Source organism: Pelecanus crispus, chromosome 6 (genome assembly GCF_030463565.1).
Source record: "Pelecanus crispus isolate bPelCri1 chromosome 6, bPelCri1.pri, whole genome shotgun sequence".
Taxonomy (NCBI): domain Eukaryota; kingdom Metazoa; phylum Chordata; class Aves; order Pelecaniformes; family Pelecanidae; genus Pelecanus; species Pelecanus crispus.
Window position 1 is genome coordinate 27470811 of NC_134648.1, and position 22810 is coordinate 27493620.

General features: G+C 42.4%; 2 protein-coding genes across 6 annotated transcripts in view; both read left to right on the top strand.

Annotated features, from left to right (window-relative positions):
* The window catches only part of HSD17B12 (hydroxysteroid 17-beta dehydrogenase 12), a 94436-nt gene extending 74109 nt beyond the window's left edge, over positions 1 to 20327 (top strand). Inside the window, 4 exon segments of the mRNA XM_075712669.1 lie at positions 3844 to 3925; positions 8837 to 8902; positions 15592 to 15741; positions 19235 to 20327. Coding sequence (XP_075568784.1) covers positions 3844 to 3925; positions 8837 to 8902; positions 15592 to 15741; positions 19235 to 19339 — 403 coding nt within the window. The 3' untranslated portion in view covers positions 19340 to 20327.
* A 2141-nt stretch (positions 20328 to 22468) lies between these two features.
* The window catches only part of ALKBH3 (alkB homolog 3, alpha-ketoglutarate dependent dioxygenase), a 117860-nt gene continuing 117518 nt past the window's right edge, over positions 22469 to 22810 (top strand). For 4 of the 5 annotated variants that reach the window (XR_012831149.1, XR_012831150.1, XR_012831151.1 and 1 more), the window contains exon 1: positions 22469 to 22556. Coding sequence is in view for 2 of the 5 variants with exons in the window: in XM_075713243.1 (XP_075569358.1) it covers positions 22469 to 22556 (88 nt within the window). In the remaining 3 variants the exon portion in view is untranslated. The remainder of the gene's footprint in view (positions 22557 to 22810) is intronic. The other variant, XM_075713245.1, reaches the window with a different exon arrangement.

Genomic DNA, 22810 nt, shown 5'->3' on the forward strand with positions numbered 1-22810 from the left:
GTTTAAAAAAAAAAAAAAAATACACATCTTGAACTTTTTCCTGTGTGTGAGCAGCCACTTTGAATGACTGCTCCATTTGAATGAAGGCCTTGGTTTCTGTCCCAGGGAAAAATATTTGAAAAAGCTTCCATTTTCTGTTTGGTTTTGTGAAGTCAGTTGGGTTTGCAGTGCACAGAAGCAATGTCTGCAGCTGCCAACTCCTGCATAGTCATAGCTCACAGGCCATTAACGCTGCTAAGAGTCTGTAACCACAGGAGGACATGGCTGTCCAGCAAATCCAAGAGCATGAACGAATGGTAGCTGTGCTTGGCTGCTCTTTGGGCCAACCATAAATTTCTCACATGGGACCATGGATTAGGAAAAAGAGCTCGAGGCTCTAAGGATGAAATTAGGTTAGGAATCCCATCATTATTCCTCATTTCTTCAAGGAGGATAGCATGTTGAGTAGATAGATGTGACGTAGTACGCTATAGCATCTTGCAGCTATAGTGCATACTTTTACGTATTTGAGTGGGTTTTTTAATGGCAATCTATTACAAGATAAATACAGAAATAGAGCAGACTTTACACTCTTTACATCCAGGTCTGTAAGGAGAAAACGCAACTGCATCTTGGTGTGTCTGTTACTTTTTATTTATAATAAACGTAGCAGCATTAGCTGAATGCCACTTCTGGTAATGGCATTTAGATTGTCTGCTGTGGCTCCTCTCCCGTGCTCTGAACACTTAAAGTGACAATTTATAATCTGCGGCTTCCTATTACACTTAAATGAGCAGTTCCTCTGCAAATTTTGAGGCTACTGTCTAAGGTGGGAAACTCCTAGAGCTGAAAATCAAGGCTTGATGTCTTTGGGAACAAAAAACCCAACAACGACAAAAATCAGTTGACTGTTTCCAGACAAATATCAAACTATGGTATTTATTGCCAGGGAAGTAGCAAGTGCATAATTACATTACAGAGGAAGCTTGCTCTTTCCACTTGGCGTGCAGCTGGAGCAGGCGCTGGTTGCCACAGCAACAGGGAGATGGCTAAATATAGCCTCCCTGGTGCTGGACTGCTTAAGGTAGAATGATGGGGAGGTGTGAGGGTGTGGGCCTGGCTCTCTTTATCTTAACCAACTTCTTGGGTTTTGTAAGTGCACAGTTGAGTTGGATGGAGCCAAAATTTCTTTTTGCTGCGCTGATGCTCGCATGGTTCTTCAGATGCCTCCCTAAAGACATTTCTTCTGCAGTTCCTGTAAGAAGCAAAATTGTAATTGGCGTAATTGGAAGTGTTCCCCCTACACGCACACTTCTCAGTTTCCTTTTGTCTGGAGGTTTTAAGTTACAAGCTTCTAAGGCTAGGACTGTTTTCTTTATAAAGAAAAAAATACAAACCACAAAACCCACAGTGGCATTGACTGCTTCAAAGAGACCAATACATGGAGCTTCTGCAATGGGCTGCTATTAATTTGTTGTTTCCAAGAGGGTTTTCTTCACTGAGTCAGACCATTAATTCCCTGCACCTAGATGATGGTCACTAGTGCTGGAAAGTTGCAGTCTAGCCAGGTGCTGCAAGACCTGTGCTTTACAGCCTGAATGCCAACCTCTCTTCTAAAGCTTCAGCTTGTTTTATAAGCATGAGGCTCATGTTTATCCATATAAATGCTTACCCCTCTTTGAATCTTGTTAAGCTTTTGTCCTCAATTAAGTTTTGTGGCAAGGACTCCCATAGTCTGAAAATGGAAGAGCGCTTCCTTTTATCAGATCTAAATTTCAGTCTTTCATTTAAATAAATGTAATCTTTCTTTTGTATTCTGCGGGGATAAATCAAGATCTTGATCTTTGTCATTCATTAGTCTGTATACTCTTATCATGGCTGCTCTTTAATAGTCTCTTAAATAGCTAAATTGAACCAATCTTTTCACCTCATCAATGTATCAGGGTGTTTTTTTTTTCTTCTTCTTTTCCCCTTTCTTAAATCATCAGGTTCTTAATATTTCTGTCCTGTATTTGGAGGGATAAAAGTGTTCCATAGACTGTAATACAAGATTTGAGTGGTAGTGGAACTGTCCCTGCTATTCCCACCATCCTGTTCTTCAGCTGGTTTTGGTGCCTGCTGCAGAAAAGAGAACTCCTTGTGGACTTTGTTCAGGTTTTCCAGGGAGCGGATAGTTGATTTCGAGTCCTGCAAGGTTTGTGATTAATTCATGTTATTTTCTTTAGTATGTGTTGTTGGTTTTGTTAATATTGATTTTTTTTTTTCATCTGCCATTCTGTGTAGTCTGTTCGCATAGCAGTCTGAGCTCTTTAAAAAGTTCCTTATAGTATTCTCCAATCTGGTAATCTCTCAAAAACTGCATGAATACTCATTTCACTGTTAATCCCTATTTGAGCTCATGAATAAATATCACAAGCACCACCTGTCTTGATATAAAAAACTTCTGACATCCACTGTTAACCTTTTTGCTGTCGTAAAATTAATGATAAATTTGTGGTCTTACTTTCTCCATACTGTGTATTTTGATCCATGTTATTACTTTATTTCACCAACCAAGCCTTGCAGATAACTCCTGAAAAATAGAACAAACTTTGCCAAAGGTGTTTGAAGTCCTGAATGACTGAAATGATTCTTTTCTGTCACATTAGCCATCTCATTTCTAGAGGTAAATCAATCACAGATTTAATTCACACTTGTATCATGGCAGAAGCCATGTTGGTTTGAATCTGTTGTCACGATTTTCAAAGAGTTACATGGTTTTAATTTTTAAGGGTCACTTAATTCAGTTGTTTTTTTTTTTTTTCAAGACAGCTACTTAAATCATTGTGGCAGCAGTGGCATAGGGTATATGCGGATGAACAAATACGATGAGAAACTCGTATGTGAATCTGCAGGAGTTGAGCTGTGTGATGCCTACCTGCGTGAATGTTCTTACTCTGCACTAAACGCAGCATACGTAGTAGTACATTCAAGTAAACTGGCTGAATTTACTACAGGGTAGGAAGAAGCAGAGATGCATCTTTCACTGTGTTGGACTGTCTGGTAGCACCTTCTAATAGCGTACTTGCCCTAATTTGCCTGAAGCTTTAAAAACTAATTCTTCTTTCTACCTAGCACTAAATAAGATGTCTGTTCCTGTAGGTAAAACTAGTCACAGAAATAGACATGTTCAAAATCAGTGGGTTGGGAAATCTAGGAGTCTGACTTTCTGTCCTACCTGCACATGCTTTAGAAGTGCTTGGCAGATCAGGTGGTAGCTAATTCCAGACCGGTACCCTTACTTAAGTATTATTGTGGAATACTTACAGTAATACTGTAATACAGCTGTAAAATAACTCATATTCTGTAGTCATCCACTGAACGTCTTCCATACTATATTAAAACACTTCTGTAGTTGAGCAGTAGATTCAGATACTTCCTATCTTGAAGATCCATCATGAAGTAACATTTAGAAGATGAGAAGGATTGTCAAAGTGTAAACTATCCAACAAACCTGTGTTGTCATTTCTGCCATCTTAGCCCGAGATTTAGAAGTTGCCTTTTGGACTTGTACCAGCTTTGCTCAATTGGTTTGGCATAGTTTAGCCCAGTGTCTCTGTGTGTGTGTGTGTATATATATGTATGGAGGTTGATTCTCTTGCTGTATTGACCTTGGAGTTGTTCCTGATTTATACCAGCTGCTTGAATACTTATATTGTGCTTAAAGTCATATTAGTAAATTTCAATTTAGGATTTGTTTGGGGTTTTTAAACAGATCTTAATCTCAGTTGCATTCTAAAGGTTTTCTTTAGGCTTGCAGTAATTTTCTGAAACATGAAAGATGTTTCCTTTATTTAATGATAATATATCTTCACTACCTTTCAGATCAAAAGGGGTAATCCTGAATATCTCCTCAGCTGCTGGGACGCATCCAGCTCCGCTGCTGACTCTTTACTCTGCAACCAAGGTAAGTTTTCTTTTCACACTGAAATCAAGTGTCAAACATAAGCCAACACTACAGGAATAAATGTTTTGGTGTCCATCTAGTGGTGCTTTCATGAACTAAAAGTACTGGGTTTCTAACTTAAATTTTTCCAATAGTGGAAGCTGGAAGATCGAGAGAAAAATGAGTGCAAGGGTTTACTGGCATGGAAAAGAATACTTTTATGTATTTTACCATGCATTCTACTTCTGCATGGAAAAAGGCGCTAGTGTACCAAGCAAGCGGAATGTGAGGTCAAGAAAGGACATTGACTAAGTTTAACACGCTTTCTTATTTTGACTCTGAAACTTTTTTCCTTCATCTTGTTGAAGATGTGTATCTTCAATATATATGTGTATATATTTATTTAAATAGCACTCTTCTGGTGCTTGCGGGAAGCAAACATTTGTCCTCCTTTTTTATTAGTTGCATTAAATTTAGTATTTCAGGTAAGAGAAAGGACAGAGCTCTAGGGCCTCGCCGTTACCAAATAGTCAACTTTCCTTGATCTGCTGACCACACATCCTGCTAATGTAGCCCATTATGTCATTTGATGTTCTTGCAGCAAGTGGGTTATTGGCTTGTCTTCTCCCTGGCAGCCACCATAAATTCCAGGTTCCTTGCAGCAGGACTGCTACTCGACCAAAATTAAGGCATGACGTTATCCCACTCTGTATGCAGAATTTTGCACTTCACTCTGTGCCAGTCATGAAATTTCATGATTAACAATAACAAAGTTTATCAGTCTCTCTGGACTGAAGCTCTGTTGTTTCAGCCGCTCCATCTAATGTTGTCATCTGCAAAGTTGCTGAGGGTGTGCTCTGTGTCATCATCTAGGTTGCTGATAGGAGATACTGAAGAATATAAGCCTCTGTATTGATCTGTAGGGTTCTCTGCTTGTTATCAGCCAGATGTCAAGCTATTGATCATGGCCCTTTGAGCCTGGTGGTCCAGCCAATTTTCAGTCTGGCCAGCAATTTGTCCTTGCAGTACATATCTGCTTGACTTCCAAATGAGAATGCTGCAGGAGATGGTGTCAAAAGCTTTACTGAAATGAAAATGTATCTATATATATATATACACACACATACAGTTTATATATATTAAAAATCTGTTTTCCTCATCTACAAAGCTAGTTCATTCCATTATAGAAAGCAATTTAGTTGGTCAAACATGATTTGCTGTTGGTAAGTCTGTGTTGAGTGTTTCTGACGTATCTTCTTGTCCTTTATGTGCTTGGAAATGAATTCCAAGAGGAGGGCTCCATGATATTTCCACAAACTGAGTTAAAGCTGAGGGGATCATTCTTGCCTTTTCAAGGAAGAATATGTTAGCCCTTTTCTAGTTGTCCAAGACCTCCCCCAGTTTCCATAGTTTTTCAGATATCTTAGGCAGCAGACTTGTATACATATGGACTAGTTCTTTCAGCTCTCTTGAGTGAATCCATAGTGGCTCCATGGATTTGAATACATCACGCTTCTCTGAGTAGTCCCTAAATTGTTGCTGCCTCTGCCTATCTCTTTTGTTAAACAAAGCTGGTGCATAGAGAGGCATGTGAGCAGGCCTTGGCTGTGCAAAGGCAAGAGAAGTGTTGAACACCTTAACCTTTTTTTATCCTTTATCTCTAGATTGTCTCTCTTGTCCATCAACAGACCCCCTGTTTCTCTGAAATTCCTCTTGAAACTAGTGTACCTGTAGGATTCTTTATTGCCACCATTAGTGTCCTTTGCTAGTCTTTTCCTAGCTTGGATTTTATTCCTAAGTACCCAATAATGTTTTATGTGTCTCTTTTTTTACTTCTCGTTCTTTCTGTCTCTCATATGCTCATTTTTAGTTTGTCAAGAAGCTCCCCACCTAGCCAAACAGTCCTTTTACTGAAATTTCCTGTCTTCTTCCATAATGGGCTGGTTTATTTTACCAGTTCGTAAGTTACTACTCTAGATCTACATTTCATGTTAAATTTATCTGCTCTGATTTCTCTTTGTGTCACTGGGACAGTTTTGTCTTTCTGCAGCTGGTCTTATTTTTTTTTCCAAAGATACTTATAGGGCATTCTAAAATGTTCACCTGCAAGGTCTCCAGTTAATGCCGTAAAGACAGAATACGGATACATGGTATGGAACTGAAGTATAAATGATAAAACTAAATGCAAGAGACATTTACACTGGTATTAAAGCAGTATGGCACTACAGCTTTTTCAGGTGCACCTGGTGATTACCTTAAATACTTCAAGGATTTCAGTGTCTAAGCAGAACCTTGACAGGGTGAAGAAACCTTCAGTAGTGTCATTCATGTCAGAACAGACCTATTTTTCTTCTAGACTCTTGGTAACATTTTCATATTTCCAGAAAGGACTTGATGCACACTATTCTTACTAAGGGAGGGGATATTTAAGTTTAGAAATCATGATAAAAGCTGATAAAATTTGCTCTTGAAATAGCTGTTTCCTGAGAGCACAGTTCTTTGTTTTAATACAAAAGGTCACTTTCGTTGTGGCAGTGCCTTCAACTTTATGGAATGAATTGAGCTTCTGATTTTGGTGATAATATGCCTTACACTGCTTTGGTTAGTCTTTTTTCAATGAGAATCTCAAATATTTCCTCGCCTCCCCCTAAGAAACTCAATTACAGGTTAAGTAATCTGCCTAGTCTCAGCACTGCTCATCTACCACAGCAAGATTAGTAAGCATGAAAGTGACTCCCATAATGTAGCTATAGAAAGACTGTATCTGCAATTTCTAGGGTTTTTTCCCTCATCTATACAGAGGGGGTTTAAAGCATAGTATCCTTCAGGTCTAAGTCAATGGCTTTGGCTAATTATCAGCAACAGATGTAGTCCCTCTCTTTAACCTTCCTGTGGAGAATTCCCTATTTTACAATGAAAACAAAACACTTTTAAAGGAACCATAGTCCTATTTTTGACAGGCTTACCTATCTACCTGCATTAATACTAATGAGAAGTGACATACAGTTTGCCCCCTGTCATGTCTTTAGCATGTGGCTTTGCTGCTGGATACCCAAGGAGAAGTTTTCTTAATGCAGTGTTTATGTGTTTATTCAGGGGATGCTTAATTAGACAACATTCTTAAGACTGTTTTAAGTTACAGGCTGCTAGGGGGCTTGAGGATCTGGAGGTAGAAAACCCACCTTGTCTTGAAATAAACTCATCAAGAAGAAAGACTCCAAAGTTTATTTGGATACTGGAAGTTGCTTTTTCTTCTCATGTAAAATGAACATTGTTGCAAGAGCTTTGCAACCAGTAGAGATGACAGTCTCTTTATACTGTCTCTCCATTGGAGTAGTAACTGATTTCAGGATTCTGTCCTGTAGAAATAGTTAGAAATTTGAATGATCAAAGCCCTTTGATTAACACAGTATAGGGTTTTTTATTTACTTTTAAGAGATTATTGATATCCTCTGTACAGTTATCACACATACATCTGGCAACTGTGTTCAGGGACTGCACCAAACTATTTGCATGCCTATGCAAGTGCCTTATTGTTGCAATTGCACGGCTAGCTCACTTGAATCATTGCTGCTAGGCCTGATTTTCAGAGACTTGTTGAATGCTGGATTTCATTAAGAACTTATACTTGGGAGAGAGGGAGAAGGAAAGAACAGTTGGACAGATGATAAGCTTTTTTGGTTTAATGAGCTTCCTTCTAGCTCGTACATGCAACTTGAAAATGAAGAATTAAAGGACCTATCTGCTACACAGCAAAATCTAGTTTTCTTTCAGATCTTGTGCGTGCTCAGGAAAGCATCTAGAGAAATAGCCCGTAGCGTGGGAGTGTTTCTTTTGCTTCTTGTATAGGCTGAGTTCAGTAGGATGACCTTAATGGGAAAAACACTGGGCACTGCAAGCTTTAAGCGCTGGTTTCAGTTAGGGCTTCTGTTAATCCAGTGGCAACATGGTCAGGAAAGGAAGGCTATAAGGCAGGTGCAATACTAGAGCTTAGCTCTTTGTTTCGAAACTGATCTGAAGCAACTGCTTCTTAAATACTTGAATTAATTTATTTAGTATTTATTTTAGCTTCAAGCACGGATAAGATAGTTTAGTTCCTTCCATCGAAGGTACTCCATTCATCCTACTTGGCTTCACTAAAACAAGAAACCTTAGGAGAACCTGATACTATGTCTCACTGGACTGCAGGAAGGAAAACTAGAAAGGTGATTTAGAACTTGGGGAGGGGGAATCTATGCTGGTGTGAACTGCTGAGTAGCCTTGGGTTATTAGGACAATACTTTCTTGTTGTGGTTGTGGAGGCGGCCGTATCAGATGTGAGGGCATCTTGAAGGCAGGTACTAGCATCCACCTTTTAAGCCCTTTCACTTCTTTCTTGCAACTTTTTGTCTTGTAATTTCTGAAACTTCCAGAAGTTTGGGAGAGAATCTGTGGTAGGGGACTTCAGGACTAGGAAGAAGTATCACCATCGGGTGGCATTTCTTAAAAATGTAAAGGCAGAAGACAAAGTATTTAAACACTATGTTTTAGAAACCATGCACAAGAGAAACCTACTTAAATCACTCTTTTCTTAAAAAAAAAAAAAAAGTCTAAGGAGATGACATAAGTAGTGGACAATGTGAACATGCAAAGTCTTATTTTCCTTTTTTAACTAGGCTTTATGTAATAAATCCAGTTCCTTTTCCTTCTAAATTAAAAAGGATTTTATTTTGTTTAGATTGAGCCTCACTTCTGTAAAAATGCTTTGTAAGCATAGGGTTTCTATTCAGATGGCATTGCTCTAATTTGCAAAGTTTCTTTGAAAACCTAAGGTTTTTCACTCTGAAAACAGGAACTATAAATAGTAGTTCAAATACGCTTACAAAAACCTGCAAACTACAGTTTCCATTTTAATGCATAGCATGCTGCACATTTCCCTTCTTTTCTCTCTAGGCTTTTGTGGATTACTTCTCCCGAGGCCTCCATGCAGAATACAAGAGCAAGGGCATCATTGTGCAGGTGAGTAGAGTTTGTTTCATGTAAGTGTGGTTACCACAGCAACATTGGTGTCTTGGTAACAAAAGGGAATCAGCATATTCTCTTATTCATGAATAGGTGACGCAGATTAAGGATAAGGATTTCCTTTGATCCCATTAGCAGCTTTCTTAAGTTACTCTGAAACAATGCTTCTTGAAGCAACAAAAAACATGGGGTTTTTTTGGTTGGGTGTGTTTGGCTTTTTTTTCAGCTGATGGTGGTAATTGAACTTTTAAGTATAAAATATTCCACAAAACTGTGCAACTCTGTAGAATACATCTTTATACAACTTAATGTACTGGAATGCACTTTCAGAGTGCGTTTGTACAGAGATTCAATGGGTAACTGCTCAAAAGACTAGAATAGTAGCAGACCATTCCCTGCAGTGTCAGTGAATCAACTGCTAGTGTAAGCATAGTAGCAAGAACAAACAAAAGCCTCAAAGACCCTTTGTATGTAATGGACTGATTTAATTTTCTTTAGTAGTGGTTTTCCACATTACTAATAAGTCTTGCTTTTTTCCCCCCATTTGTTTACCTTCCATGGTTTTAATTATTTTGGGGGCATAAAAGTAAACCAAGCCAGTCTCTCACAACTTTATGTGATTTTTCCTTTAATATCACTTCTCACATACTCTTAGCGTTTGCTTCCAAAATGTAGCTGGAATTTCCAGCTTTGAAAAACTCAGTGTTTGCAACCATTACTTATTACACTGTTGCTCTCCAGAGCAATAGTCAGTTTGATAAAGGAGGTATAAGATCTTACCTGTACTGTAAAGACAATGGTGTATCTTTTTTTTAAATTCAGTTAGGGATCTTCTTGCAAACAGGATTAGCCTGTGTTCATGCCTGTCATTCCCCTATTCTGTGTGGTGGTTCTGAAAACTATCTGAACTCTGAAGGCCCTATGAGGAGTAAGGCACAAAGTTACGTGCCTTATTTGTGTAATTGTTAAGCATGAGAACACAACTTTTGTTACTGGCTAAAACCATAGAGAAGTTGGTAACAACTTAGGGCTATGTTACCTTTTTGACGTGCTAGATTTTTTTTGCCCTTTAAGCATACTTAGCAAAACAAGAGCTTTTTGGGAAAGGTCCTGCAGCTTAGTATCCAGATGTTTGGTCCCAGATGTTTACTATAATGTCCTGTCCCAGTTCCTGGGAGAGGATTGTGTTAAGAAAAAAGACTATTGCTAGGTGAGCTATTCCCATGCATTTGCTGACCCTTTAATGGGAACCTCATTTAAACCTAGATTTAGACCTTATACTAAAGATCTTAAGGGATGCTGTCTATTTTGATGTCTGTTGGCAGTGGAGAGGAAGCTAGCAAAGGTGCACCCTGAAAGCATTCTAACTACTGTTGTTATAGACCTTCTCAAGGACAGACTAGATGACTTCAGTTTTATGCTGGTAACAGATTATAACTTGCTGTAGAGCTCCCAAAGCATAACTTCTCCTCAGAGTGCTTGATGCTGTGTCCTAGCACTCTGGGATGTACCTTCAGCTAAACCAATGTGCAGCAGAAGGATGCATAGAAAGGTAGCACTCTGAACAGGTACACATTCAGCATACAGGTGGTTTGTGTGTGCTCTCAGTTCCTGAAGTGGGTTAAGCTGCAACAAGTTTTAGTGTTTTATGTCTCCTTGTTACTTTCTCTTCTCACAGGGCTTTCCAAGCCCTTCCATCTCCCTAGTGTGGTTCAAGTTGTATTACTTGCAGATTTAGCTTCATTATCAGATAGCTGTTCTTCCGATGCGTTTCATCTACATGCAGTGTGGCCCTCTCTCAATCTGTGGTCACAGTCTCCAAATGAGACTGAAGGAACTAGTAGAGTATTAATCTTTTCTACATCAATAATATGAAGTCTTCTGGTAGGATTTCTTTCCTGCTCAAGCCTACCTACAAACTGTGAGGCACGGGCTCCTTCAACACACAGCTTCACTGACAATAGAGCTGGGTGTGATTTTTTTTTTTTTTTTTTTTGGGTGTGTGTGCATTGCAGTACGATGTCTAAGCTCTTTCTCTGTTTTATGGTGTTTTCTCAGGTAAAGCTGCTGATAGATACCTCAGTGTGAGACTAGAGACAGATGCTTGCAGGAGAATGAAGTGTTACATCTTTGAGATGTGTTGTTCCTATGTGCATTTGTAACCAGGCAGTCTCCTGCTCCCAAAATTTTGCTTAAATAGTATTCTGTCAGTTTGAGAGGAAAACGAAGAAGGAGCGGATACTGCTCATTTATGACTATGGAGTACCTATTGAAACGGAAATGTAGATAGTATGGGAAAGATTTTCTAGCTTTTGGATACGGAAAGGCTAGGAAAAAGTTTTCAGTGTCTTATGTTTTTAACACTAAACAAATGAAGAATTAAATCTCGCTTTCTGTGTCAACAATTACGTTTTCCTGTACAAAACTTAACAGGTTGTGAGAGAAGCTGTCTTTTTTTTTTTTTAACTCCCTTGTTGGCTAAGGGTGCTGAATTCCTGACAGCACTGCTTTTTTGCCCCTAAGTGTAGACAGTGAATTGCCATTCTGAGTTATGTGGGCCTGATGACCAATAGCTGTCACAGCTTCAATTTGTTATGCTAATTTTATTGCAGTCCATGTCCTTGTCATCTTGTTCCAGCCTAAGTCACTATAAACCACTAATGAATATTACAAGTACCTTCCTGTGAAGACTAGCTGACGTATCTTCTTCAGGCCCTTTGGAAGACTGCATCTCCTTTAGATTCTTTGAAGTTCATCTCTCTGACCTTCAGAAATGTAGTGCTTTTAATTCCAGACTTGCACTTCCACTTGAGATCATCATTTAAGACAGTTAACTTTTACCATGCCAATGCCTGCAGAGTATCACTGTGTGAAAAGCAGAAACACAGTACAAGTGGTATTTTACCAATTTCTGAAAGTCAGCCTAAGGTATATCAGTTTTGCTCAAGTGGATTGCCTTATCTGTGGAAGCTTAGTTTTGATAGTATATAGTGCTTTTATTGCAGTGCAGACATCTTTAGATTAAAAATACACTCTTTCTGGCTGACAGGCCTGCTTAATTTTACAGAAGCAGCACAGTAATAGCATAGGTTAAAATTCTGTGTGTGTGTTTAACATGGAGAGAAAGACATAGGCAAAAAGAAAAGGAATGAGGAAGAAGACAAGGACTTCTCTCAAGACTTTTTTGGAAAAATATCTCCCTGAAAAGTTTCTGCAGATTCTTCTGAAACTTTTGCTCTTTGAATATGTCTAAAAATATTGCTTGGTTCTTTGCTCCTTTCTTTTACTCCCTTTTTTAACTTCAGTCAGTATTGGTGTTTTTCCTCTATACTTCATTACTATCCATAGTAAAAGTAGAACAGTGAAAACTTCCACAACCCGTTTTCTTCTACCATATCCACTGTAAAAAATACCAGATCACAGAATCATGGAAGTGTTTGTTTGAAGGAATCTCTAGGAAGTTTTCTAGTCTAACCTCCTGCTCTCCTAGTGTTAGTAGTGGGTTTGCTGCTAACACAAGGTCACGGGCTAGTCGTGGCTTTATCCAGCCAAATCTTGAAAAACTTCAAGGGTGGGGATGCTGTGACCTCTCTGGACAATCTGTTAAGTGTTGCAGTGCTTTCCTAGCAAACATTTTTTCCCTTAATGTCCAGTCTTAAAGTTCACAGTCAGAATTGACAGTTTTGCCTCTTGTTATTTTATCCGGCACTAGCAAGAAGAGTTTGGCTCTCATCTTCGTAACTGCCCTTGAAATAACTCTAGGCAGGTATTGAGTCACCACCAGCCTCCTCTTCACCACACTGAACAAACTCATCTTTCTCTCCAGGTATTCACAAAAGTGTGCTGTCACCAGGCTAATGGCATTGCCTTCCTCCAAAGCTTTTTAGTTTTGCTCTTTAGCTTTCTGTACAGGTCAGCTTTGGTTGCTGCAATTCTTCCATTTCCCTGTTATGTCCCCCACCCTCCTTTTCCCCACAGGGAAATGGAAAGAGATTTATTTGGAAACACTCAAGAGTTCGGGTCTTTTAAAAAAAAAAGTAAGGTAAAATAGGTGATAAAATTGTGTAAACAAGCTATTATGACTTTTGGGGGGTTTATTTTCATGTGAATATAACATAATGAGTAGAGGCTTCTGTTCAGGACCTAAGATCAGTTCTTGCATCCATACAACATTCAAGACCCCAATTCTGAGTGCCAGCCAATTTTAATAAGCGTCAGAGCTGTAAGCACTAGCAAATGTTTTAAGAGAGCAAGAGACATTGTATTGACATAAGCTATGTTTAAGGCATGTTTTGAAACTGGAGAGCAGACTAGGCTTTCTCTGGATAAAGACAAGGAATTTTCTATACAGTTCCTTGCCGAGGTGGTGTGGGTTTATATCTGCCTGAATACAAAATGCTAAAAGGCTTTAGGCCGTGAAAGATCTATTTTTTTTTTTTTTTTGTAATCTGTTATGCTAGTTTTAGATATGGTTCATGAATGTCTGAGATTCTTGTGGGGAGGAAGGAGGGAAAACCAACTTCATGATTCAACGGGTCTCTTCATAGCTGTTAAAATATGGCACAGTTAATAGGAAGACTGTAAATCTTATGTTTCTGAAATGAAATACCTGTCTCTGTTTTCTAGAGAGCATTTGGGAGGAAAAAAATGTTGGAGGGTAATCCTATGCTTCTATGTGCCTTGAAGTCTGTGGATCAATAGCTAACCAGTAGTGTTACTGTATGCTTGCTTTTTCAAGTATCCTCATGCACAATTCTTTGCCCCTTCATGCTATCCAGTGGCTTAACTGGGTAGTGCAGTTCACTTAGGAAGTCTGTTTTGAGCAGAGGAAGACAGAAAATAAATCTTAACTATAACCCTTGTGCCACTCTGTGGGGAAGTTGCGGATGTAATTTGGTGGTGAATAAGAAGCTTAGAATTGTTTGGCTTTTTTTTTTTTTTAAAAAAAAAAAGGCCACACTAGAGGTTCAGTTTAGAAATTAATGAGGTTCATGGAGCTGAAACTTGGTACCTATGCTGTTATGGTAGCAGAATGAGTAGTTTTCTTATCCAAGCATTTGTAGCTTTTGGCAACTTCAAAGGTGATGGTAATTACTTACACTTTTGAAGTTCAGGTCTGCATGTTTTTCCTCTCCATTTGAAAGTGGACTCATGCAGTATATTTTTGAAAGTCCTATTTATAGAGCAAAGTGCATGGTTTTAATATTCTAAGGTGAAGGAATGAACAGGCATACCAGTGCTTCCTATTTGTGGTGGTCGAATTGCTGTTGAAATGTGCACAGCCATGGCAAGGATAAATAGTCAGTGAGAGTTCAAGTGGTCCTTTCCCCCTGTGCTATGCTTCTGAGAGCGTGATAGTAAAGCGAATGTTTCTGAGGTCAAGCATGTGTAGTCATTGTTCTTTGAGACTAATATGGGGAAGCAGGTTTTCAAACTGTAACTTGCCCAAATATGCTGAGTTATGAAATGGTATTCCCATTTTGAGATCCATTAGTGTAGCATAAGTGGACGCACACTTCTCAGATATCTGCTGTAAAAGTATATAAATCATAGTGCTCACTACTGTGATGGGCAGTAGTGGTTGTGTGTATTGAATCAGTAATATAGACACAGGCGAACTGTCAATGTTTTAGGAGGTCCTTGTCAAAGTGGTAAGGTTCCAACCTTTCAAAGCTTGTGAGATCTGGTATGTCAATATATGATCGGGTGGCTATAGACCGAGGTTTTTTGATTACTTTTTTTTTTTTGGAGGCCTAGATTGAGGACAACTGGAAAGCAATGCCAAAACCATGACTGTAGGGAAAGAGAGTTGCCTCCTAGCATGCAAGTATACATACATTTCCCTTTACTTCTCCAGTAGCATGAGCTGGGGATAGGTGGAATATGGTTTTGGAGCCCCGAGGTCTATCTTGCCCCACAACGGAAATGCCTTTGTGGTAGCAGTGTCCCTCTGTTGACCACATACCCATGCCGCTTCCTCTTGCTTTTCCATTATGCCAGGGCCCAGTAGTTCTGAGACTCACTGTCACTTTTTCTGTTTCTTCCAAACATTGCTATAAAAGCCCATTAACTGTGCTCCACTTTGTGATCCTTCCTCCTGTCCTTGAGGTCTTCCACTCTGGTACCAATGTCTCCTCCCTCCTCCAAGACCTCCTGTTCCTAATGTTCCAAGTCTCCTGATGTTTCCATTCCTTCTTCCTCCTGCATTTGTGTTTCTCTCGGTACAGGTGCCAAACTGAGGAGCTGCTACTCAGGGATAAAATCCCTGTCTTGGGTTCTGCACCTCCTTCCCAAGCAAACATTGGGGGTTTACTACAGAGAAGCAACACTGCAGCATGTTCTGTTAAACAGCTGAAATGAAGTTGTGCACCCACAAATTTTAAGAAAGGCTTTTCAGCTATAGGCTTGCAAGAGTAGTTTTTCTAGGGCCCCAACTGGGGATGCTGACTGTCAGCAGACTGCTAAACTATTTATCCTTCACATTCCAAACGTAGCCCACAAGATATCCGATTAAAAGTGGTTTTGATATTGTACATTGTGATCTTATAACCAGAATGGCAAAGAAGGCTAGCTTAAGCTAGAATTCAGTATACAGGTACCTAGTTTCCAAGGATTTTAGTTACTTGATGGATCTGTAAGTTAATGTGAAAGCATTCTCTGCCTAACGTGATCTTTCCTATGTGCAGAGTGTCCTACCATATTTTGTGGCAACAAAAATGTCCAAAATCCGCAAGCCGACCTTCGATAAGCCCAGTCCTGAAACGTATGTCAGAGCTGCCTTAGGCACGGTAGGCCTGCAGTCCCAGACCAACGGGTACCTACCTCATGCACTCATGGTAAGTCACCTTGGAAAACATAAGGATCTGGAATGTCCTTTGTATGTTTTTATTATGAAAGAAGAGTAAAGAATAATTTTGAATATTGAGTATTTTTGTTCTTTAACTTCTAATCATAAATCAGGAAAGACTTCAGGGCCTTGGGAGGACTCGTTAAGGGATCAGGAGCACAAGTAGTGTTCTCTGTCCTTCCAGTTGCAGGGAATCATGAGGGAAGGCACAGGAAGAGCCAGCTGATGAATACGTGGCTCCGAGCCTGGTGTCACCGGCAGAATTTTGGGTTTTTTGATCATGGGTCAGTTTACATGATACCTGGTCTGCTGGCAACAGACAGGGTACACCTGTCTCAAAGGGGGAAAAGGATCCTTGCACAGGAGTTAGTAGGGCTCATTGAAAGAGCTTTAAACTAGATTCAGAGGGGGAAAGTGATAAAACCAGGCTTGCTAGAGATAAGCCTGGGAACAGCATGCCAGTGTTTGAGGGACAGTGTGCTAGTGAGGTCCTTCAGTCTGCCTTTTCAGTGCAGGTAGGGGATGGAGATCCACACAGCAGCAAAGATGCAAGGGATATGGATGTGTTAGAAATCACAGAAGTGCCTGAGAATGGTCACATAGGAATTAGGGCTTCTCCCCCAAAAATGTGGCAGGGTCAATAGCCCAACTGAAGTGCATCTACACCAATGCATGCAGCATGGACAACAAACAGGAGGAGCTGGAAGCCATTGTGCACTGGGAAAATTATGATATAGTGGCCATCATGGAAACGTGGTGGGATGACTTGCATAACTGGAGTGCCACAATGGATGGCTATAAACTCGTTAGAAGGGATAGGCAAGGAAGGAGAGGCAGTGGAGTAGCCCTGTATGTTAGGGAGTGCTTTGATTGTCTAGAGCTTAATGATGGTGATGATAGGGTTGGGTGTTTATGGGTAAAAATCAGGGGGAAGGCCAACAAGGCAGATATCATGGTGGGAGTTTGTTATAGACCGCCCAAACAGGGTGAAGAGGCAGACAAAATATTCTGTAAGTAGCTGGAAGAAGTCTCGTGATCACTAGCCCTTGTTCTCGTGGAGGACTTCCTGCAGACATCTGGTAGGTTGAAATACAACACAGCAGAGAGGAAACAGCCTAGGAGGTTCCTGGAGTGTGTGGAAGATAACTTCCTGACGCAGCTGGTGAGTGAGCCAACTAGGGAAGGTGCCCCTCTGGACCTGTTGTTTGCGAACAGAGAAGGACTTGTGGGTGATGTGATGGTTGGAGGCCATCACAAAATGATAGTTTTCACTTCTTGGAGAAGCAAGGAGGGGGGTCAGCAGAACTGATACCTTGGACTTGGAGTGCAGACTTTGGCCTGTTCAGGAGCCTGGTTGAGAGAGTCCCTTGGGAGGCAGTCCTGAAGGGCAAAGGAGTCCAGGAAGGCTGGACGTGCTTCAAGAATGAAATCTTAAAGGCACAGGAGCAGGCGGTCCCCATGTGCTGAAAGACAAGCCAGTGGGGAAGATGACCAGCCTGGCTGAACAGGGAGCTTTGGCTGGAACTCAGGAAACAAAGGAGAGTTTGGCTACTGCAGTAAAAGACAATGAAAAAATGTTTCTATAAATACGTTAGCAACAAAAGGAGGGCTAAGGAGAATCTCCATCCTTTACTGGGTGTGGGGGGAAACAGTGACAAAGGATGAGGAAAAGGCTGAGGTACTTAATGCCTTCTTTGCCTCAGTCTTTAATAGTAAGACCAGTTGTTTTGGGGGCATCCAGCCCCCTGAGCTGGAAGACAGGGATGGGGAGCAGAATGAAGCCCCGATAATCCAAGGGGAAATGGTTATCGACCTGCTACACCACATAGACGCACACAAATCTATGGGGCCGGATAGGATCCACCCAAGACTACTGAGGGAGCTGGCGGAAGTGCTCACCAAGCCACTTTCCATCATTTATCAGCAGTACTGGCTCACCAGGGAGGTCCCAGATGACTGGAGGTTAGCAAATGTGATGCCCATCTACAAGAAGGGCTGGAAGGAGGATCCGGGGAACCACAGGCCTGTCAGCCTGACCTCGGTGCTGGGGAAGGTTATGGAACAGATCATCTTGAGTGCAATCATGTGGCATGTACAGGACAACCAGGTGATGAGGCCCAGTCAGCATGGATTTATGAAAGGCAGGTCCTGTTTGACTAACCTGATCTCCTTCTATGACCTGGTGACCCGCTTAGTGGATGAGGGAAAGGCTGTGGATGTTGTCTGCCTGGACTTTAGCAAAGCCTTTGACACCGTTTCCCACAGCATTCTTCTGGAGAAACTGGCTGCTCATGGCTTGGACGGGCATACTTGTTGCTGGGTAAAAAAACTGGCTGGATGGCCAGGCCCAAAGAGTTGTGGTGAATGGAGTTAAATCCAGTTGGTGGCCAGTCACAAGTGGTGTTCCCCAGGGCTCAGTATTGGGCCCAGTTCTGTTTAGTATCTTTATCAATGATCTGGATGAGGGGATTAAGTCCACCCTCAGTAAGTTTGCAGATGACACCAAGTTGGGCTGGAGTCTTGGTCTGCTTGAGGGGTAGGATGGCCCTGCAGAGGGACCTGGACAGGCTGGATTGATGAGCTGAGGCCAACTGTATGAGGTTCAACAAGGTTCAACAAGGCCAAGACCTGCACTTGGGACACAACAACCCCATGCAATGCTACAGGCTTGAGGAAGAGTGGCTGGAAAGCTGCCCAGTGGTGTTGGTCATTAGCCGGCTGAATAGAATATGAGCCAGCAGTGTGCCCAGGTAGCCAAGAAGGCCAACAGCATGCTGGCTTGTATCAGGAATAGTGTGGCCAGCAGGAACAGGGAAGTGATTGTGTCCCTGTACTCAGCACTGGTGAGGCTGCACCTGGAATACTGTGTCCAGTGTTGGGCCCCTTGCTACAAGAAGGGCATTGAGGTGCTGGAGCGTGTCCAGAGAAGGGCAATGAAGCTGGTGAAGGGTCTGGAGCACAGGCCTTATGAGGAACAGCTGAGGGAACTGGGGTTGTTTAGCCTGGAGAAGAGGAGGCTGAGGGGAGACCTTATCGCTCTCTACAACTACCTGAAAGGAGGTTGTAGCGAGGTGGGTGTTGGTCTCTTCTCCCAAGTAGCAAGTGATAGGACAAGAGGAAATGGCCTCAAGTTGCGTCAGGGGAGGTTTGGATTGGATATTAAGAAAAATTGCTTCATGGAAAGGGTTATCGAGCACTGGAACAGGCTGCCCAGGGAAGTGGTTGAGTCCTCATCCATGGAAGTATTTAAAAGATGTGTAGATGTGGCACTTAGTGATGTGGTTTAGTGGTGGACTTGGCAGTGCTAGGTTAACGGACTTGGTGATCTTAAAGGCCTTTTCCAAACTAAACAATTCTGTGATTCTATGATAACTTGGTAATATTTGTGTGTGCTGGTAACTGTTAGATTTCACTTAGTACAGGCCATAAAAAGCTGAGACTTCTCCTGCCCTTTTATTTTATTTTATTTTTATTTTTTTTAGGGATGGATTGTCTCTCTTCTGCCTACACCTGCTGTCACTAATTTATTCATGAAAACAAGCAAACAAGTACGGGCCCGTTATTTGAAAAAAATGAAGGAGAAGTAGGTTGGAGGCAACTTGATCTCGGAAGCCTGGGACTCCTGCAGCTTCCATACCCACACTGCAGCACCAAGTAGACCTAATGTTTTAAACATCTTCAATCATAGGTGTACTGTCTAACAAGTAAAACAGTCTTGTTTTGAGGATACAGGTAAAACAAGACTGTTGACTTCTAATATTGATTTAAAAAACAGGCTTTATTTGTTTATAGATATTGGGGGGGGTGGGAAGTGCTTTGGACTAAAATTGTGCTGTGCTTTAAGAAATACTTACATGGACTTGATCGGACATTGCGCTGCTGAGGAACAGCTTGGTTATATAGTGTGCATCACATCTATGTACTGTGCGTGTGGGTGAAGGGCAGCAAAATAGTAGTTCTCACATATTCCTGAAGAGGTGGGGAGGAGTAGGAAGGGAGCATATTTATTTAAAAAGGTAACCAAGCACTATTGACAGAGTATAACTTTTTACCAGCTCAGGTTTAGGGTACTTGCAAGGACTCGGCCTCATCAGTCAGCTTGTCAGTGGTCCCCTGCTTACACAGTCAGGTGTGATTTTTTGGTTATGAACTTGAGGGAAATGGGCCAAAAACCAAAATTACTGTAATTGCTCATCTATAAATATATACATAAAATAACATTGCAAAAAGTATTTAAATTCCTGGTTGTTCAATATGGATTCTAACTTTTCAGTAATATGTAATCTTTACAATTTGTAATAACATTTTTAAAAGTTCAGTGCCTGCTCTTTGTAATAGGTGGTGATAACACAATGTAGATAAATGTCACAAGTTATGTGTTACGTGCTGGTTGCTATGTAAAAGATTACGGGCACTTTAAATGCAGAGCTTGAAATGACTTACTCTTCTTGTTAGCAATGATGGTTAAATTCTTTCTGAAGTATGTATCAGTCTGTCTTTTTGGTGAGGCCCTTTGAAATGAGAATCCTGAATATTTGAGACAGCTTTAAAAATGAGAACCAGTAAACTCTTTTAAATGTAGAACATTTTTTAATTTAATTGTGTTTAACTGATTTGTTTCATGGTTCTATTCCAAAACGGAGTGCTCCAATGAGGCTGAAGTTACCCATCTCCAGGAGACAGGGGTCAGAGTATATGAGAAGTCTGAACTGCTGTATTTACCTACTCTTTAAATAAAGATTTTGGTCTCTGAAGTTCCTTTTCGTACACATTAAATGTACTGAAACTTACAAGGCAAAACGAATTGCAAGCAGCTACCAGTGTTATCTGTGACTTCCTATGGCTGAAGAGTGGAGGACTCTCAAGGACTTGTTTTCTGTCCTTGAAAGAATAATTTCAAGCTCTGATTTTGAAGTAAAATATGTTGTACTGAGACATGATTTGGGGCTAACATTTCTGTACATTGAAAAAACCTGAATACCGATGCAATGGTGCTGATCAAATCTGAGATGCAGATCCTATCCCATAATTTTCTTAATTTTTTGGAACAGGGATGGTGAAGTCAGTGGTATTAGTTCTGTAAGAGCACATGACTTGGTTTGCTCTGGATCTGATGTGGAAGCATTGGACTAAACAATCTGTATGTTTTTGACTTTGTAAAACAAATAAAATGGAATTTAGTCTGAATCTTTAATGTGTTGGATTTTTTTCCTTAAAATGTTTGCCTCTACATTCAAATGCCTGATTGTCCTTTATCATTTATAATAATGCAGTGAAAATTACTGTACTTTTACATGCTAAAACCAAAACTTTTATTAATCTGTTTTCCTGGCTGTTAACTATTTTACAGTGCTGATATTTTAAAATCACTGGAACACAAAATAAGCTGTTAATTAGAACTATTAAGCAAGCTATTAATAAGAAATAGTTATTTCCAAATAGCAATGTTCTAACTATTGAAGATGTTTGGAAAGATATATCTGAGGGGAATAGCACGCATACCCAGCTGGCACTGAAGCAGTGGTGCCCCGGCAAGGCAGTATCTGGCAGCGGGGTTGTGGGAGCCTGTGGTCATTTTGCCCCACTGCCCTGTCTGTGGTGCTAGCAGGCTACATTTTGGGTTCCCACTCTCGTGCTTCCTTTGAGGTCTTTTTTTATTTTCCAAACTGCAGCAAGGAATCGCTTTTTAACCGAAATTGCCTTGACTTTGCTTTTGAATGTCTGCTCACCTCAGCAGTTGAGATGACGTGTGTATTCAATAGCTTCCAACGTACTTTGAAGTATCCTGGGCACGTGACAGAAGACAGGATGCGTTTTCTTGTGGTACGTACTTGTGCTCTTTTTGCAACTCTGCTCCAAAGCGTGTTTTTGTCGCTCCAGCTCTTGCGTTGCATGAGTGAGTTTTCACTCCCTTCTTTGAATGGGAAGAGGGTAGGGGATGAGTTAACCTGCCTGCCCCGCTCTTCCCAGGGAGCTGTCCCTGCTGCCACACGCTGCCCCGCACACCGGCGGCACACACCATTCCCGAAAACAGGCCTGCTCCCCAGTGCGGGCAACCGCTGCCTGTCCCTGCGCCGCAGATGTGAGATGGGACGAGGCCTTGGGCAGGCACCCCTTCAGCCGCCTGCCTGGCCCGGGAAGGGCACCGGGCTGAAGGCGGGAGAGGCATCGTCCAGCGCGGCCTGGTTCCGCCGAGGGCTGCTGCCATGACCCGCGCCGGGGGCGGGAGGAGCGCAGCACCTCCACAGCATAATTCCGCTTTCCCTCAGCAGCTGTAGCTACAAATCTATCCTGCGTCTCTCTGCCCATGGGGAAATAGGTATGTAAGTTACACCGCTAGTTAAAACCGGCCTCCCCAAACGAGTAGGCACGTTAAAAGCGAAGCCCTTGCGTTTCACCTGCTCCCCGAAGCCCGTGCGCGGGCCCGTAGCTGCCCTCAGTGCCGCGGCCAGGCCCGGGCGCCGCTGCCCGCCGGCTGAAAGCGGGGCGGGCAGCGACGCCCGGGGAGGAGACGCAGGCTCAGCCCGGGACGCTGCCGCCGCTGCGCTCCCGTCTCGGGGGCACCTCAGCGGGCGGCGGCGGCGCGGAACCCCCGGCGCGGGCTGCGGCGCCGGCGGAGGCGGGCGGGCGGCGGACCGGGCGGAGCGGCGGACCGGGCGGAGCGGCGGACCGGTCCGGCTCCTGCCGGCGCTCGCTCCCGGCGCCGAGGCGGCGGCATGACGGAGAGGCGGCAGCGAGCCCGAGTGCAGGGCGGCTGGGCCGGCGCCCCGGCGGGACGGCTCGCAGGCAAGGACCGGCTCCCAGGTGAGGACCGGGGGCGCGGCGGCGGCGGCCCCCGGGCTCTGGCGCGCAGGGGCGCAGCCTGGCTTGGCCCGGCCCGGAGCCCCGCGGCCGCCGGACTCGCAGGGCCGCGGGCGGGCCTCTGGGGCTTGTCCGGGCCGCGGCGTTGCGGAGAGGCCGGTGCTGGCGAGCCCCATCCCCGGCTGCGCCCGCCGCGGTAGCAGGCACCCGGTCGGCGGTGCGGGGCCCCTGGAGGGAAGCGCTGGGGCCGCCTTGCC